Here is a 17065-nt window from a genome sequence, read left to right on the forward strand (position 1 = left end):
AGTCCACCTTGGAACTACCTGGCTGAGGTTTATCACTAGCTCCACAGCACAAATATAATATCACAGTTCACTAGAGTCTCTTGTGACATCTCAGGACTAGGAATGGTCTCTTCAGATCCTGGAGCAGTTTGGAGTTGCAGATCAGAATCTGCTCAGGGATGACATGAAAGTACTGACCATGACACCACCCAGTTATTCATCACAAACACCTAATTTCCTGGCATGTTAGTGGGAGTATGGGGTAGTGAAGGGAAAGAAGTGATTCTTTCTATATCCAACACAGCAGTGCAGTACAACAGCCACTTCAGAGAGGAAAGGAGGATATATTGTCTAAGCTCATAATGTTTGAAGCCCAGCTGTAAATGATGAAATACCACCACATCATTTCTGCTGCACTCAAAAAGGTTCTGGAAGAAGAGAGAAGAGATCTGGGATCCAAATTCAATTAATAGTGGGGTTTTTTCCTTCTTTTGGTGCCAAGCCTGTAGAATGTAGAAAAACTGGCTCGTCCCTACACAAATAAAAGCCTTGAAAATGTAAATCTGGAATTTAAAAGACTTGGGAACAAGTGTGACAAAGAGTGCTCCTACCTGAGACATAAAAAGAGGATCAGAATGTTCAAATTTCAGAGTAAATGACCACAGTATATCTGTGTAGTAGGGGAATTCTGGGTAAAGTTTCACTTTGTTTAATGTTTTTGTACAATAATTGCATACAGAATTCAACTGTAATGTAAACATCCTCTGTATGTTTTCGATACTGGTACAGATAAAAGGACATTTATTCCACTTATCCAACTGCATGAAAAACAAAACTTTTAGTTTTCAGAATGTGATCAGCCAGTGTAACTACACCAATCACTTGAAGGCTGTGCACCCAAGTCCTTTTCAATCTAAATAGGATGAAACATGTATTGCTGTTGAAACAGTCGTCTGATTCATGCTGCTGTAAAATCAGATGCTGGCTTAGGCTCTCTCTTTGAGAACCTTCACCTGTTATTCACTAGGTCAACCAACACTCTTCCTGAAGGAACTTACTTATTGAACTTTGTGCAGAGGACTTAGCTGGTAGGTCCTCAATGTATGTTATAATATCTTAGGCTATATTTTATGCTATACTTTGCATTTCATTGAACCTCAGCTGATGAGAAACACACGTATTTTGAATTTACAACAATCAGCAGTGCTTATTGCAAACTGTGCATATATTATGCTTTAAATCTCTGTCTTGCACAATCTTCAATATATATTTGTTGTATTAGGACATGTGAATTTCCCTTCAGATGGTCTGGAGAGGTATGAAGAACAGTGAAGCAGGGCACATTCAACAGGAAATTGATATACATTAAGCCATAATCACAAATAGTCATGCTTTTATCAAAACTTTCCCTGACAGTGTGATTTTAAAGATACAATGAAAAGAGAGTCTCATGTTTTAAGTCATTTTTAATATTTTCAGATCCCAGTTTCAGGCAGATTAAGGAGTTAAAAGGAGCCTTTTATAATTAAATGCTTAGAAATATCTAAAAGCAGGCTGGTATTAGACTACCATATCACTGCAGATATTACTGCATAATCTTCCTGCATAAAATGGTTCTATCTAGCTTTCCTTTTCTGTATCAAAGTGATATCTTTAGCTTCAGTATAAACCTCCAACATGAACAACCAACATATACAACCAAAGCTGTTGTACATGCATCTGGAGACCAATGAGGAAAATATTGAGGAATATTTTTAGAACTTGTACAAGGGCTAACCAGACAGACTCAGAGTGCCAGGGGGCAGAAAAGAGGAAAAAAATAGCAGAATATTTTTGGTAAAACACAATTTGATTGGAGTAAAATGCTAAATCCATCCTACTTCAGTATCATCAGCCTGAGGAGATCTAAATGACCTTGGGGAGTTTGCTCAGAAAGGCCTTTTTACTACTAATTATGAAATTATGAGAATGCAGCTTGGTGCTCTGAAGTATTAAAAGGGAACTGGATGAGATTAATCAGTAGCTGGAATTTCAGGCAGAAGATGTGTGCCTGAAAGACTTGCTTGGCTATGAAAGTGTTGTTCTGCTACAGAGAGAAGCAGCTTTGATTTGGAGCAAAAAGTCTGGAGCGCTGCACCAGGATCTCTCTTGCCACCTCTCATCAAAGCAGGCAAACACTGAAGACACAGCATAGACACACCTACTTCTGCCAGAGAAATCAACAAAAAAAACCTTGATCCTACAAAGATATTAAAATTGAATAAAATTTCATACTGCCTTAGCTTTCTCTCCCCAGTTTTTTGTCAGACAAACAGCTTATTTTACCCATAGGAGTAAGAAGAAAACAAGGAATTATTTTATATTTTAGAATCTGTCTCCTTCCCTGATTTCTATCAATGGACAGACAGATCTCTTGTGTGAACTTGTTGCAAGCAAGTTTAACACTAAAGTATATATACCTAGGATCTCAAAATGTTTACAGTGTGCCATAAGGAATTCTGCAGAATCCAGATGCAGAGCGAGTCATGGTGAAGCTGAATTACTGAGGCACCCCTGACCCGAGCTCCTTGGCTGGGCTGGGAGCTGGGGCTGACAAACATGAGCACAGAAGCGCACACACACACACACACACACACAGACAAATGCACTGCTCCTGCATGTTGCAGGTCATGCACAGGAAAATGCACTGCGTGGCACAGGCACACCTACACTGCTTCAAACCCACGCCTAGCTCGGCACAGACAGACCTCTGCTCTCACCAGATCTCAAAGCCAGCTGTCAAACAAAGCTGAAAGACTATGCAGGGACTGCATTCCCATCTGTCAAAGGAAAGATGTTTCCCTTATGCTAAATGGTTTGCTCAAGAGGGAATGACCTTTCTTCCCCCTCTTAGGACACACGTTAGCTTTTTCAGAGTCTATGCTATGTACTTGAGTCACAACAGTCTCTTGGCAAGTAACGGAGCCAGAATGAGCATCCAACAAAACAGCTTCAAGGATATATAAATATTAATTTGTCACAATTTGTCTTTCATGAAAATGTTGCAACAGTCTTAACTCTGTGGTAATTCTATGGCTGCAATGATGAGATTGTGTAGGCACAAAGGAGCCAGTTGCATCTCTGTTGCAAGACTGGAAAATTTGAAAAAAAAAACCCTCTAAGAAAAAGGGCTTTAGGGTTTAAGATGTACTGATACATTATACCTTTAACAGCAGGGAAACAACAAAACAAAACAAAACAAACAAACAAACAAACAAACAAAACCCAAAAAAAAACCAACCAACCCACCACACACCACCCAAAATAAAAAACCAAAACAAATCCAAAACCAAAACGAAAACAAATCCCACTAATGTAGTTTTGCTCAACATATCTTTAAGTTCTTCACTTTCATTGTAACAAATTTTGTGTGTTCAATTTATTCTTTTATGTCATACACTTGTGACTTCCCAATGTCTTACAGTATTATATTCAATATTTGGTTTGAAAATCCCACAAACAGAAAAAAATATTGAAGAATATTTGAAAGTAAATGCTCATGCTTTATGAACAAAAGGTAGTATGTTCATGTACCTTGGGGTTCAGCTTCTCAAATGATAAATTAATGTCTCTTTCGAGGACTATGTTTAAAGATATGCTAAGAAATTGTTTCCACTGAGAGTAATCGGACTAAGATTTAAGTTTAAACTTGGGCAACTGTTTCAAACAAGGATTCTTTTGTAATGGCAGACGAACACTCAGACAAGTCCAATGATTAGTACCTATTTTTGTAGTGGTGTCAGTGTGAGAATCAGGGCCTTAACCTGCATTGCCCTAAACGCTGCAAAAAATAGTAAGCGGATGTGCAGGCACAGAAGTGATCAATCAGAATAAATGAATATTATAAGTACAGATCTACTGAAGGATAAAAAAGGAAAGGGACAAACAAAGGGATTTTTACTGCTTTCTCCCTACCTTTCCATTATCACCCAATAGTGAAAAATGCCCATTTCCATCAGTCAGTGCAATCACAGCTGCACCATCCTTCCCCCTCACTACACCTACATTTATAGTCTGCAATACCTGCAAGCCTTTAAGATGACTCCTTTTAATGGTTTCCTCAAATACACTGCTCTTAACCCCCCAAAAAGGTTCATGTTTGAACACTGAAGGTTTGCTTGGAAGTATTTACTTTTGATTTCAAGTAAATGTACATTCTGGGGACTTCCACAATATATATTGGTTCTAGCAAGGAATGGAAACATTACAGATGTCCCCCAGCTTACTGGCAAAAAGAGGACATTCTGTCAAAACAACACATTTTTTTGGGAACTAAGAATTTAATTTAAAATCTCCTTTGATGGCACTCATTATTTTTGGCATTTACATTTCCAATGTTTATACTGATGTCTTAAGAACACTTAAGTAAAACATATATTTGCAAATAAAATTTCATAACTTGGCAGACTTGGGTTCTCTTTATAAATCTAAAAACAGTAAATCCTTTTCCATATAAACATATGTATTGTCTCCTACCGAAAGTGTGTGACAACCAAAAAGTTGAATCATTCTCAGTCTATAAACCTGCATGAGACATCTCATCCAACATATCGAGTTTGCACAGGCATAATTAAAATATCCAGTGAAGGTAAATAAATAAATAAAACCTACGAAATACCAGTGACTTGCCAGGAAAATTATACTATATGTAAGGAGAACCCATAGGTTCATTGGAATGCAGTTGTGGTGGAAAATAGGAGTAGAACCTTTTTTCATTATTTTGCTGGTTGAAAATTAGCAAAAAGTGAAGAAGACAAAGACACCCCAAGTTTTCCTTTTTGCTGGGATGCACACAGCCCTGCAGTGAGGGGGCTGCCAGAGAGAACTGTTCAGTTTCTCCTGACTGCAAGTATCTGCAGAGATGGTCCAAAGATTTGCAACACTAATGTGGGCATCTTGCCTTCTGTTCCGAGACATGGAATGAAAACAGAATAAAAATGAAAACAAAATAAATTAAAAACAAACCCAATGTATTTTTCAAAAGGACAATCTCAAGTGCCACATCAGCTGCCCCACTGATTGCACTGGAGGTCACTGCAGAAGTGACACTACTTACCGAGAAAAGAGCTCAGTACTGGTTTAGACAGATTACTTAACTTTTTGGATAGCTGATCTGCAAAAGATTAGGAACAGGCCTCAGCAAGGGTTTAAGTGTGCTGGACGCTGTGGTCTTTGTGGTTCATAGCTGTCTCCGGCTGGCCAGCCCAGCTGCCACCACCGTGCTGCCCTGGAGGGCACCACACCTGGCTCATCCAGCCAAGGAGAAGCTGGAAGCCCTCCATGGCACACAAGGTCCTCACATCACTTCTCTGGAGTTCCACTGGAGCCTGACTGTGCTAGTGAACTCCAGTCTGACAACAGGTCTGCATTTTCTTAGAAATCCTCCAGTGGAGATGGTGAATGTGGACTCAAAGTGAGAGTAAGCACAACTTAGGATTGTGTAATGTTAAATCCTACTGGTGAGTCCATCATTAAAAGGCATTAGATTCTGATACTTACCAGTTTTGGGCAGCTGCAAACAAGGCCTTGCAAGCCTGATATCTTATGTGTCTTGCTCTCAGAGTGGAATCCAAAGGTGTTTAGGCATTTGGCTAGTTGTGGAGAAAGGGGTGAGCTTTGGCTCTCAAGAGGAAACATTCCTCCTAATCCAGAGCTCAGATTTTTTACCATAAATCAGTAACCTATTAAAGAACTGGGCACTTAAAAACTCAGACCGCCTCAAGAGGACTTCAGGGTCCTACCACCTGAACACACCTGGACAGCAAGAGCCTACTTTGCTCAACCTGAAAGCATCCAAGCTCCCATTCCGATTTCTCAGCAGCATCCACTGTCTCACTTAAGGCTACACTGGGAGGCCCTCTTCCGTCAGAAGGAAGCAAGAATGATTTACTGCACAGAGGAGCATGGAAAGAAGCACTGCTCTGGGAATTGCTGACTAGGACAGCCAGCTTGAATTTTGCTGTCAGTTTGTTGCAGTTTCTCTCAGGTTTGGGGGTTGGGGCATCCTTCCTCCATCACTGCCTAAACAGAAAATTCTCCTGCTCTTAAGTGGTCTGTGTAAGTGAAAAGAGAGTCTGATATGAGAGCAGGATTTTGTCCACACATCATTTATTTTTTTTTCCTACTTTCACCAGTGTAGGGAACATTAAAATTGTTTCTCACAGAAGAGTCCATGACACTCATGTTTTGTTTTGCTTTGGTTGTTGGGTGATTGGTTGTTTTGGCATTTTGTTTTGTTATTGGTTGGTTTTAGGTTGGGGGTAGGAGGTTTTTTGGGGGGAGGAGGGAGGTGGTAGTGTGTTTTGGTTGATAGGTTCACTTCAGTTTTTTTACTATTACCATGACTTCTGAAATCTTGGGATTTTTACATGGAGGAGGGTGGATGTGATGGTAAATGAGAAGTACTAAACTAAACCATGAACTCAGCAGGAAGAGAAATTTTCTCTTTAAATCAGGACAACTTGATAATTGCCTAAAAATTATGATACCTTATCTTTATTCTTGACATTCAGTGACCATTCAGGCATCAAGTGATACCTAGCACTGATTCATTCAGAGGTGAGTGACACTCTAACAGTTTTCAAGATAGGGCACAGCACACTGGAGATTACCTAATCTACTGCAGATGCATTTGCTTGAGCACCTAGAGCTTCTGTGCTCAAATGCAAAAGTTGACAGTCAAGCTCTTCAGTATCCACTCAAAAGAATGACTACTGCCCTTTATCTTCCTGAAGGTAAATAGTGCTGCTATTGATAATCAGAGGCTCAGCTCCTCTAAGAAAATCAATTATATTACAGATTTTCTGAAGTAGTATACACTACCTAACAACGGCAGGAGAAAAAGAATAAATCTAGAATTGTTTTACACTTAAGACTTTTTTTTATGCTCATCTTTAAGCAGAGATATAGGAAGAATTTCTTAATAATTTAAACATATCTTCATGTACAAAACACTGATTAAAACAATTAAAAGCTTACCTTTGAGTTATCAAATGGTATTTCTGAAAAACAAATCTCAGTGGTTCTTGAAAATATACAGGATAAACAGGAAAATGCTATTACGATTACTTAGCCTCTTTGGCTTGCAATGTGAAAACAGAATCCTCATCAGATTTGAGATTTTTTTTTTATTCTCGTAGGATGGAAGTACAACAAGAACAATTGTTTTGATATTATCCAAGCAAGTCCATATTTGTTCCAAAATAAACCATACACTTAGGAGACTAAAATTAATCACATTTTTTAACTTTGAAAATAATTATCTCTCGTTTCCATTTCATTTGGTGCAAAGACTTCAACTTTTCCAGTCTATCAATTCAAAAGCACGTTTAACTGCAGAAGAAAATACAGACAAAAACCTCCAAGATTAATGTGTTACCATGAACACAGTTGATAACAATCTACCTGCTAAAGTCTGTAGATAAAATGAAAAAAAAAAATCTATCCACATAACTGAATTCTTTATCTTTGTTTTTAATACTTCGCAAGTATCAACCCTCCTGAAACTCTGATTTTAAAAATCAGACCACAGCACAGGGGCTTGAAAGCAGCCCAGGAGATATAATCAGCTTGATATACTCTCTCAAACAGATGGTTACTTTGGACCTCTCTTGAATGGAAAACTCCTCAGACCTGGGACCTGTTTTCCAGGCCAGAAAAATTAACAGCTTTCTGTTAAAAATAAATAAATAAATAAATAAATAAATAAATAAATAAGTGTGTGTGTGTGTGTGTGTGTGTGTATATCTCACCGTGCAAGAAAGTATTAAAGTATAAATGCCTCAATGTTCTTAATTTCATTTATAAATGTCTTTGCAATTATTTTTGTAACAGGGCCCAGGATATGAGGAGCACTGAAAAGACAGAGCAGGCTACTACTAATAGAACGAGAAGATTTTTTTGTCTTTTGCAGTATCTGGAAGAAGTATAGGAGTCATAAAACAGGATGACAAAAATAAATTTTCTACTCTTAAAATGAATAGCAGCTGACTTTTCTGGAGGCAATCCCCTCTGGATCCTTAATTCCCATCTTTCCTGACTATTTTAAAAACACCAGAGTAAAAGGTTGCTAGAAGTTTCTCAAAGTATAAACTGCAAAATAGCACAGACAGATTGTCAAGAGACACCGCATTTGCCCCATTTACAACCTGTGCATCTCATCTTCGCATCATTCATCAGAAGCATTCACAGCGCTGTAGAAAAGCCTTACGCTTTTTATAGTGGCACAGGCTGCTTTCCTCCCTTGTTTCTGTGGCAACATCGCCTCTTGTTTCGCCTCCTGTTTCTATGAGACAAGTCACATTATCATATTATTTAATTCACTATCTGAACACACTTCACTCTCTGGCTGGAAACACACAGGAGAGTTTCAGCATTAGACCAACAGCCAGACTTCCACAGGTCACGATGTCTCTGCTATGGAAACTATGCCTTCAATAGCATATGCCCTCTACAGAATATGCCTTCAAGCACCAGTAGAGGGGCACCACAGTCAGCACCAGGCATCCTACATCAGGGCCCTTATTTCTACAGATATAAGGCCAGGGTGCTACTTGAACACAGGTCTTTCAGTAATATATTTATAGACAAGATATTTTATCTCCACAAGAGAGATCACCAGCCATACCAGCTGTTTTCCAGCAGGCAATAACCTACTTAGAGAATCAAGGGCCAAAGGCAAATCTAGCCAACCCCCAACTGTTCAAAGATGTCCAGCTCAAGAATAGAATCATAGAATTGTTTGGATGGAAGAGACCTGAAACACTGTCTAGTTCGAACTCCACCTGCTGTGGGGAGGGATTCCTTACATTGGCTCAAAGTCCCATCCAATCTGGCCTTGAACACTTCCAGGGAAGGGACATTCACAACTTTTGTGAGCACCATGTTTCAGTGTCTCATCACCCTAACAAAGAAGAACTTCTTCCTCATATCTAACCTAGGCTCACCCTTTTTTTGTTTGAATCCCCACCACTCCATGCCCTTGTAAAAAGTCCCTCTTCAGCTCTCTTGTAGGTCCCCTTTAGGTACTGGAAGGGGCTGTAAGGTCTCCCTGGACTCTTCTCTTCTATAGCCTGAACAACCCCGACTCTCTCAGTCTGTCTTCACAGAGAGGTGCTCCAGCCCTCTGAGCATCTTCGTGACCGTTCTCTGGACTCACTCCAACTGCTCCCTGTCCTTACATCATGCGTTATCACTACAAATCTAGACAAATTATTAGCTAAAACAAATTAACATAATCGCCGTCTTATCGCATTTCTTTCCCTTAATGTTTTTCTAAGTAATTTCCTAGCTATTAGGGATTGACCTACTAATTGCTGACAAAACAAAGCAGAGTCTGCATAGTGTAACACCGATTAAATTTTCAGTCAGGCATGCAGTTCCTACTGTTCTCTTGGACGATGGCACTTTTCCGTACCAAGGCTTTCGTGTGCCATCTGGTGGACTTTCAGCATTTGGTACATTTTACTTAAGTACAAATAGAGAGTCCTGATACACCGTCAGGAGTATCTACCTTCTTTGGCCATTGACTGTTTCCTCTTATTATCCTGTATTTGCTCAAATTAATGTTTGCCTGATAGTAATAATTTAATTCCCTCACATCTGCAGTCAAATGAGCCTTTACTACTGTAACTGTTGTTAACTTTAGCTAACCCTTTGCACTGATAGATTTTATATGTAATTGGTCACCCTCTCAAAAGTAACTTCCACAAAACCAGCCTAACAGAATTCCAAATATAGGACCACAAGCTGACAATCCTCAGGGGCATTAAGACCCTTAGTTCTCAATGGCCAAACATGACAGGATTAGTCACTATTTGATAGGAGGGTCAAATATATTGAAGCAAACCTATTACCACAGAACTTCGAAAACAAAACTGAGAGTTTGAGTACTGATTCTTCCTTCTATGTATGACGGCAAGAACTTTTCATTAGAAATTCTGTAGGGTTAAAAATGAAAAAGGAGAAGCCAGCTAAAATATTTGGGGGGGGGGGGGGGGGGGAGGGGAAATCAAGAGCACAAGCTTTGTACTGTATCCAATCCATGCAACTGAGGCATTTCTTCATTTATCCATTTATCCTTTTTATAGAGTGCAAACTTTGGGATAAGCAGCCTGTGATGGAATAAATTTAAAAATGCATTAATTCCTTTGGACACACAGTCCTAAGAGGGAGTGTATTTCCTACTCCAGCACACTGCCACCAGCAGTCTTCCACTCTGCATGAGATGCACTGTATTTTGTCACAGCTAATTCAGGATTTTAAGGCTGATACATCATCAATTCAGAAACCTGGATACAAAATGGCAGTGACTGTATGGGTAGAAAAGACCAGCTAAGAGGTGATGAAGTTGTGGTTATAAAGGAATCTCATTTTTGGAATTTGGCCTTCCTTTCACATAGAAAACAAGACAAGCCCAGATAAACCAGGAAGAAAAATAACAGCAGTGATGGCAAATGCAACTTTTGGGTTTGGTCTCCATTGTTACCTGCAACCCGACCTCTAGAGAAAAACAGGCTCAGCACAGTCTTATCAACCACTGTGGGACTTGGCAAACATATCAACAGCTGTGCCGTTTTAGACATTGATTTTAGCTGCCTTTTTGGACACAGGCTCACTGGAGCGCTGCTGAAAGGTCAGCTGAGACAGACTCTTTAAGCTGAAAGCTAACATCAAAAAGTGAAAAGATATACAACTAGGGAAGAAAAAGAAGCTAAGAAATTAATATGGGGATACCAGAATTTAAGTCTTATGGTCTAGATGATTTTAAAAACTGATCTGTGGCTGGAGGAGGTGGCATTTGGATTGAGATTCCTTCTTTCATCAGAGTATCTTTTACAGAGAGGTAGTAGGTTCCAAGTCTCTACAAGATTGCAAGACAACACTGCTTTTTAGCACATAGACCATGCTGCATCAGCAAGCAGTGTGACCTGACAAGTGTGGACTTGCAGAGAAAAACAGGTGGTGCTGAGGCCAGGTATTTACAGTTAAAGGAGTTCAAACTATTTTGAATTCTCTCTGGCCTACCACACAGACTCAATGACCATTAGGATTTAAAGTTCATTGTCCTGATTACTTTAGCCTGAAAGGAAATCTGGAAGTTCCAAGAGCACTGTGCAATGAAAAGCAGGCACAGTAGCATGGATAAATGGAGATTCAATTAAAAAGTACAGACTTGATCTCTACAGGGAATTTCCTGGTGACAGAAGTCCATAGGGATAACCTTGGATAGCAGAGCCCTTTTGAGACCATCTTGGCAAACCCGAGTACAGGGTGAAAGACAGAGGTCCACATTTTTGTTCATGCTGCCTTTCCATCTTATTCTTAGTTTTTATTTTAAGAGCAAAGGTAGGTTTTAATTATCCTGGATAAAACTGAGTAAAGTGCTTAGTGTATTATATGTTCTCAGTGCAAACTAAATCCACTCATAAATAATGAGTTATAAAACATATATTTCTTTTAGGAATAGAAGTGCATGCAGTTATAGTTTAAGGTCTTTAACCAAGATTGAAAGCACATTGCAGGGTTTAAATATGATCCAAATAGTTGAAATAAAAAATACTTTTTTTTCCAGAAAGCTGAGACCATGTAACATAAAATTAATTTCAACAGACATTAAATACCTTGGAGGACTAAAGCCACATAGGAATACAGATTACAGTAGTTCAAGACATTTTCTCTTTCAATTTTGGAGTTTGGTACGACATCTGAAAGCCATTTTTATGTCAGTTCTTTCACACTAATCCAGCTTTACTTGCAGTAAAGTACTGCAAATTATACTATTTGTGTTACTTGTGAAAGCTAACAAGGCCCTGTCTTCACAGTATGTTCAGTCAAAGAAAACTTTCTAGTGATGTAGGATTTGAGCAGCTTCACCAAAATGTTTTGTAGGGAGTTCCAAGATTTCTAGTATTTGACATAAGGCTTGTTTTCACCAAACAACTGTGTGTCTGAGCCCAGAGTATAAAAGAAATTTTAACATCTTTAATTAAGCCGGTACATCAAATTTTTTTGTTTGTTTTGTTGTTTTCTGGTTTTGGTTTTTGGTTTTTTTGTAACTCCTCAGGTGGATTCAATCAGTTTCAAAGTGTACATTAACTACAACAAGCTGATATAAATTAGATTTAAATCAATGAAAGAACGTATTTTCAACGTTTTGCGCAAGTTCAGTGGAATCGGTTTAAAGTAAAATCATATTGTGCTGCACTGTGTGGATATGAAGTTTGAATGACTTTTCTGGACAAAGTCTTCACTAGCCAGCCACAAATTCCATCATTTACAACTGGATAAGGTTTCTATTTGTAGCACTGCAGCTCACATTGCAAGTAATTGCAATGTAGAGTGCACCAGTAACCCCTTTGAGGACTTGTTTTGGTTCTCAGTCTGTGGTTATTAAATGCATTTAAGCATTTTTCACCATATGCACAAACTGCATCTGGGGTCGAGTAACAGAAGACAAATCCTGTATTCTTAAAAGAATAACTGTATTGTTAAAAGGAAGAACGCCACTAAGGTAATTTGTCATTGCGCCTTTTGCCTGAATCACCCAATGTCCCGTTCAAATTTACAAGGCCACGGCAACACCTCCCCCGCCCAGAGGAACCGCACTCGGTTTGTGCTCCCGGGGCCAAGGGGCGCTGCTCCCAGCACGCCGCGGGTTCGCCGCCCCTGTGGGCCCTTCACTTAGGTCTCCGACACGACGATCCTGCCGGGTCCCTCCCAACTCAGAATATTCTGTGATTCCGAGATGTAAAACCGGCTGGAAAGAGTTAAAACAATGACGCCATTCCGCGCGGCCCGCGAACGCCGACGCAGCCCGCCTCGCTCCCGCCCCACGGAACTCCGTCACGGCCGCGGCCGGGCCCGCCCCGCGGAGGAAGGCGCCTGACGCCATCACTCCGCGCCGGCGGGCCGCAGCCCTCATGGCCGTGCCGCGGGAGCCGCCGCCCGCCCCGGCGCTGCCGCCCGCCGCCGCCGCCCCGTCGTTCTCCGCGGCCCGCGCGCTGCTGGCGCGGCGCCACTCGTGCCTGGTGGCGGCGCCGCACCGGCGGCACGTGGCGCTGCCCCCGCGCTTCCTGGGCCGCAAGCGCTCCGGCATCCGCGCGCAGCTGGACGCGGAGCTCCTGCGCTACTCCGAGAGGTGCGGCCGGCGGGGGCGGGACGGGGGGGCCGGCGCGGAGCCGCCTGGCAGCTAACCGTGCCCCCCTCCTCCTTGTCCTTCCAGCCTGCAGGGAGTGCCGGTGGCTTACGACAACATCAAAGTGGTGGGGGAACTCGGCGACATCTACGACGACCAGGGGTTCATCCACCTGAACATCGAGGCGGACTTCATCATTTTCAGCCCCAAGAAAGGGAAGAAGCTGGTGGTATGCGAACGTTTTGGCGTCTCGCGGGATGGGCTTTCTTTATTAAGTGGTCAGAGCTTGGCTTTTCTCCAACATCGAGTGGTCTGGGGCTTGACTGGAGTCATATCTTAGTTTATGCTAGCTTATTCACTTCAGGGTAGCTCATAGCAACGTATTTGTAGTTTGTACTAGTACTTTTTACTGTAAGTTGTGTGTTTTGTCCATCCCTAGGTTTTTTGAGTTTACGTGTAATTGTATATTACTAAACTGTTGTATCATAAGGATTGCGTTTAATAGTGTATCGTAACTGCGTAGATCATACCGGTGCTCCTTTTTGAAGAGCAGATGGTTTTTAAACAGGTGCATTTGTAGTAGTGACAGGAATGTTTAGGATGCTCTCGAGTGTTCCTTCAAGCACAAGAGCAGTACATCGACTTGCAGCCTGCCTTTCTGTAAAGGAGGCGTATGGCTCAAAGAACAGCTTTAAGCTTGTCAAAACCCTTGCTCAGCCCTTGTGGGTAAAGTGTGTTGAGAGCTGGCTCACAGTCATTGTGCCATACCTTTTGCAGCACAGCTGGTCTCTTTATAATTGTGTTTGAGGATGAATGTGCTGTCTTCCTAGGGAGAGAATAGAAAAATTTTCAGTGTCCGTCATTAATTCTATGGGTAGATATGGTTTCATATGCAGATGTGTGAAACCCACTGAATGGAGTATTTCAAAGGTTTTTATGTGTCTTCCTTATCTTCAGCTTAGCACTGCTGTGCCAGCTTGAAGAGCATTTTAGGCAAATAAATAAACCAGACTTAAAATGGCTTCAGAGCAAAGTTGATCACTGTAGTGTAAGGAAAGAGTTACCTACTCTGTTCAAGTATTCACTGTAGCTAAATCCCATATTTTGATGACTTCTCTTGCAGTTCAGTTCTATTTTCAGAGGAGTTGTATGAAGAGTTTACAGGAATAGCTTTGATTTTAGTGAAGGAGTGTTAACTTACTGCTAGATAAACTGACTTCATAACTTGTACATAAACTCTTACTGAAAACTTTCCATATAGGAAACTAAATATTTAAAGGTTGTGCATTGAAAGGGCTGATTTTTGTTCTAGACTTGCATGACATTCTTTTTCTTTTTTAGGGTGTAATTAATAAAGTGGCCCCTACTCATATTGGCTGCCTGATACATGGATGCTTCAATGCATCTATCCCTAAGCCTGAACAAATGTCCATTGTACAGTGGCAAGAACTGGGGTTAAAAATAGGGGACGAGCTGAAATTTCAAGTGTTGCACTTGGATTCTGATACAGCTGGGGTGTTCTTCATTCGAGGAGGACTCACTAAAAGCAGGTACGGTGTCTTAAGAGAAAATATTTTTAACTGATTTAAAATATTTTTTACAAACTAAGTGAATTTAATTATATCTTAATTTTGCAGCTTTCTTATTTTCAACAAATCCCTATATAGCTTTATATAACTATATATGTGTGTGTGTATATATGTGTGTGTGTGTGTGTATATATATGTTGTCTTAAACTAAACTTTCCACTGTTCAGGACTCCCATGGAAGTTTTCTCTGGGGAAAAAAGTAAAACTAGGTGTTTCTTGAGCTTTAAAAATCTTTGTTGAACCTATGAATTGTTGATTGCATATATAATATGTGCTCAAAATAGCACATTCAGGTGCCTATGGGTACTTTTTGCATAGGCCTTTCAAGTGCAAACAGTCCAGGGGACCTGAACACAGTGGTTACATTGACAGTTTACACACAAACATGTGCATATGTATTGTATAATGACAAATACATGACTTAAATACTTGCTGAAACATGAGAATTTCAAAGACGAGAAAATTTGTCAACTTCCTCCTTAGGCCTCTAAATTTATAGGGCATCTTGCAAGAAATCTTCAGGAGAGTTCATTCATGTTTTCCTTTTGAAACAGTCATTTACTGAGCAATGTTTTTCTTTCAACATGGTTTTGGGTTTGATTAAATGTATCATATGACTCCTTACTGGCAAATTCATAGCATTTTTTGTTTGTTTCTTCTTTTTTTGATCTGGAAGGTGATCTGGATCATTTCAGTGAATTTACAGTGAAAGTTAGCAATTTTGTCTTCAGTGCCTCTGGGGGCATAAAAACCTCCATGTTTTTTAGCTGCATTCTTTCCATGTTTGTCATATTAGACATTTTCTCCAGTGCTCTTGGTTGCAAGGTGTGTGCTGGGAATGGGGAGATTTGGTGGTTTTTTGTGGAGGTTTTTTCTTCTTTTTTTAAACTTTTCTGGCATCACCTTTGTTTCAATTAGAGTAGGGTAGCTGCTTGGTAAAATCAGCAGTGTACCTCATATATGACTGAATAGGCCACTAGCTGTGTGTTTTTGGAAATGACTTAAAAAAAGCCCCAAAAAGCTTTACAACACAATGTGTAATTATGAATTAGGGGATGAAGACGCACAAGAAAAGAGGAAATACAAAATGGTCTGTATGGCACTTTAGAGAAGAAATTTAGGCTGAGATTTGAAAGAGAGTATTTATTATGTGGTAAGAAGGAAGCTAGTAAGGTAACAGAAATTACCATGAGAGTATTAAACTTTACAATTCTCTGTAACACAGAGTTCATGTTCTCCATTTGTTGCTGTTTTTAGCAAATGTCTATCTTCTGTCTGCGTGGTGTAAATACGCATTTTAGCAATTTTTGACATTTCACTATGTGAAATGTCACGTAGTGAACATGTCTTTAATCCAGTTTATTTCGTATATTTCTTTACAGCATGCGGCCCAAAAAATCTGACGCAGTCACTGAAAGTACAAATGGTGATGAAATTCAAAAGCTTGACCACCAGGAAAATGGCTTGAATGACTGTGGGGAAGATAATGTCACAGAAGAACCCTTAAATGAGATGGGTAGCCTTGGGAGGGAAAATGAAGAAGAGCAAAGTGTTGATGCTGTGAATGGATTATGTGATGATAAAAAGAAGAAGAAGAAAAAGAAAAAGGACAAGCAAGGAGAACAGGAACTTGTATTGCCTACCAGTGACTCGAGTGGTTACCAAAGTGACCATAAAAAGTCAAAGAAAAAGAAAAGAAAGCATTGTGATGAAGTTGAAGCAAGTGAATTGTCTCAGCTGTCAGAAAAACCCAAAGCTAAAAAAAGAAAAGGGACTGAAGTCTGAAGTGCCTTTCGTGCATTAGATTTCAGACTTTTTGATAGTATCAATAAAACCCTGTTTTCAAAATTTGTATCTCTTTTTCTTTACTACACAGTCTGCTCTGCTAGGTCCGATGGTGTTTGTTTGCTTACGTGCACCAGCAGTTTGAAAGGCAAGATCTTTTAAAGTAGAAATAAAAGTGAGATAGATAGTGCCTGGCTTTTTACTGGAAAACAAGGCACCAAAGAACTGTGGAATGTAATTACAGGAGCACATGCATCACATCTGTGTCTGCTTTCCAGTTCCATGCATTAGCCAATTGGTCATTATGATGTTTGCTGCTCTAAATCTGTCTTTGCCAATTGGTGTCTTGTTTTTACAAGAGTAGATTAGGATAATCTTTGCATTTCTGAGAAATTCATGTGAATTCCCAGGAGGCTTAAAAGAAAGAAATTTTTTTGAGTATCAGTGGTTTTGCTTGCAGCTTCTTTCTGCTGTGAGGTGCTCTGGGGGGACCTGTGCTGTGACATGGTCTAGCCTTTCACCAAGGTAAGGAGGCTGT

The 17065-nt window shown here is 40.1% G+C and overlaps 1 protein-coding gene across 1 annotated transcript; it reads left to right on the forward strand.

The window, feature by feature from the left end:
- Positions 1-12938: 12938 nt before the first annotated feature.
- POLR1F (RNA polymerase I subunit F) lies at positions 12939-16590 on the forward strand. Its single transcript, XM_040061236.1, has 4 exons — positions 12939-13156; positions 13241-13382; positions 14495-14703; positions 16125-16590. Exons 1-4 carry the CDS (start codon positions 12939-12941, stop codon positions 16525-16527), a joined length of 972 nt encoding a protein of 323 aa, XP_039917170.1. The 3' UTR covers positions 16528-16590.
- The last annotated feature ends 475 nt before the right edge of the window (positions 16591-17065 follow it).

The sequence above is a fragment of the Hirundo rustica genome, chromosome 1 (assembly GCF_015227805.2).
Source record: "Hirundo rustica isolate bHirRus1 chromosome 1, bHirRus1.pri.v3, whole genome shotgun sequence".
NCBI classification, from domain to species: domain Eukaryota; kingdom Metazoa; phylum Chordata; class Aves; order Passeriformes; family Hirundinidae; genus Hirundo; species Hirundo rustica.

What these genes read in the sequence shown, in the direction of transcription:
- POLR1F (XM_040061236.1), top strand. Translation starts at nt 12,939, where the DNA reads ATGGCCGTGCCGCGGGAGCCGCCGCCCGCCCCGGCGCTGCCGCCCGCC. An exon ending in AGAAAGGGAAGAAGCTGGTG is followed by an intron (nt 13,383 to 14,494) that starts GTATGCGAACGT and finishes TTTCTTTTTTAG; the next exon opens with GGTGTAATTAATAAAGTGGC. An exon ending in GGAGGACTCACTAAAAGCAG is followed by an intron (nt 14,704 to 16,124) that starts GTACGGTGTCTT and finishes ATTTCTTTACAG; the next exon opens with CATGCGGCCCAAAAAATCTG.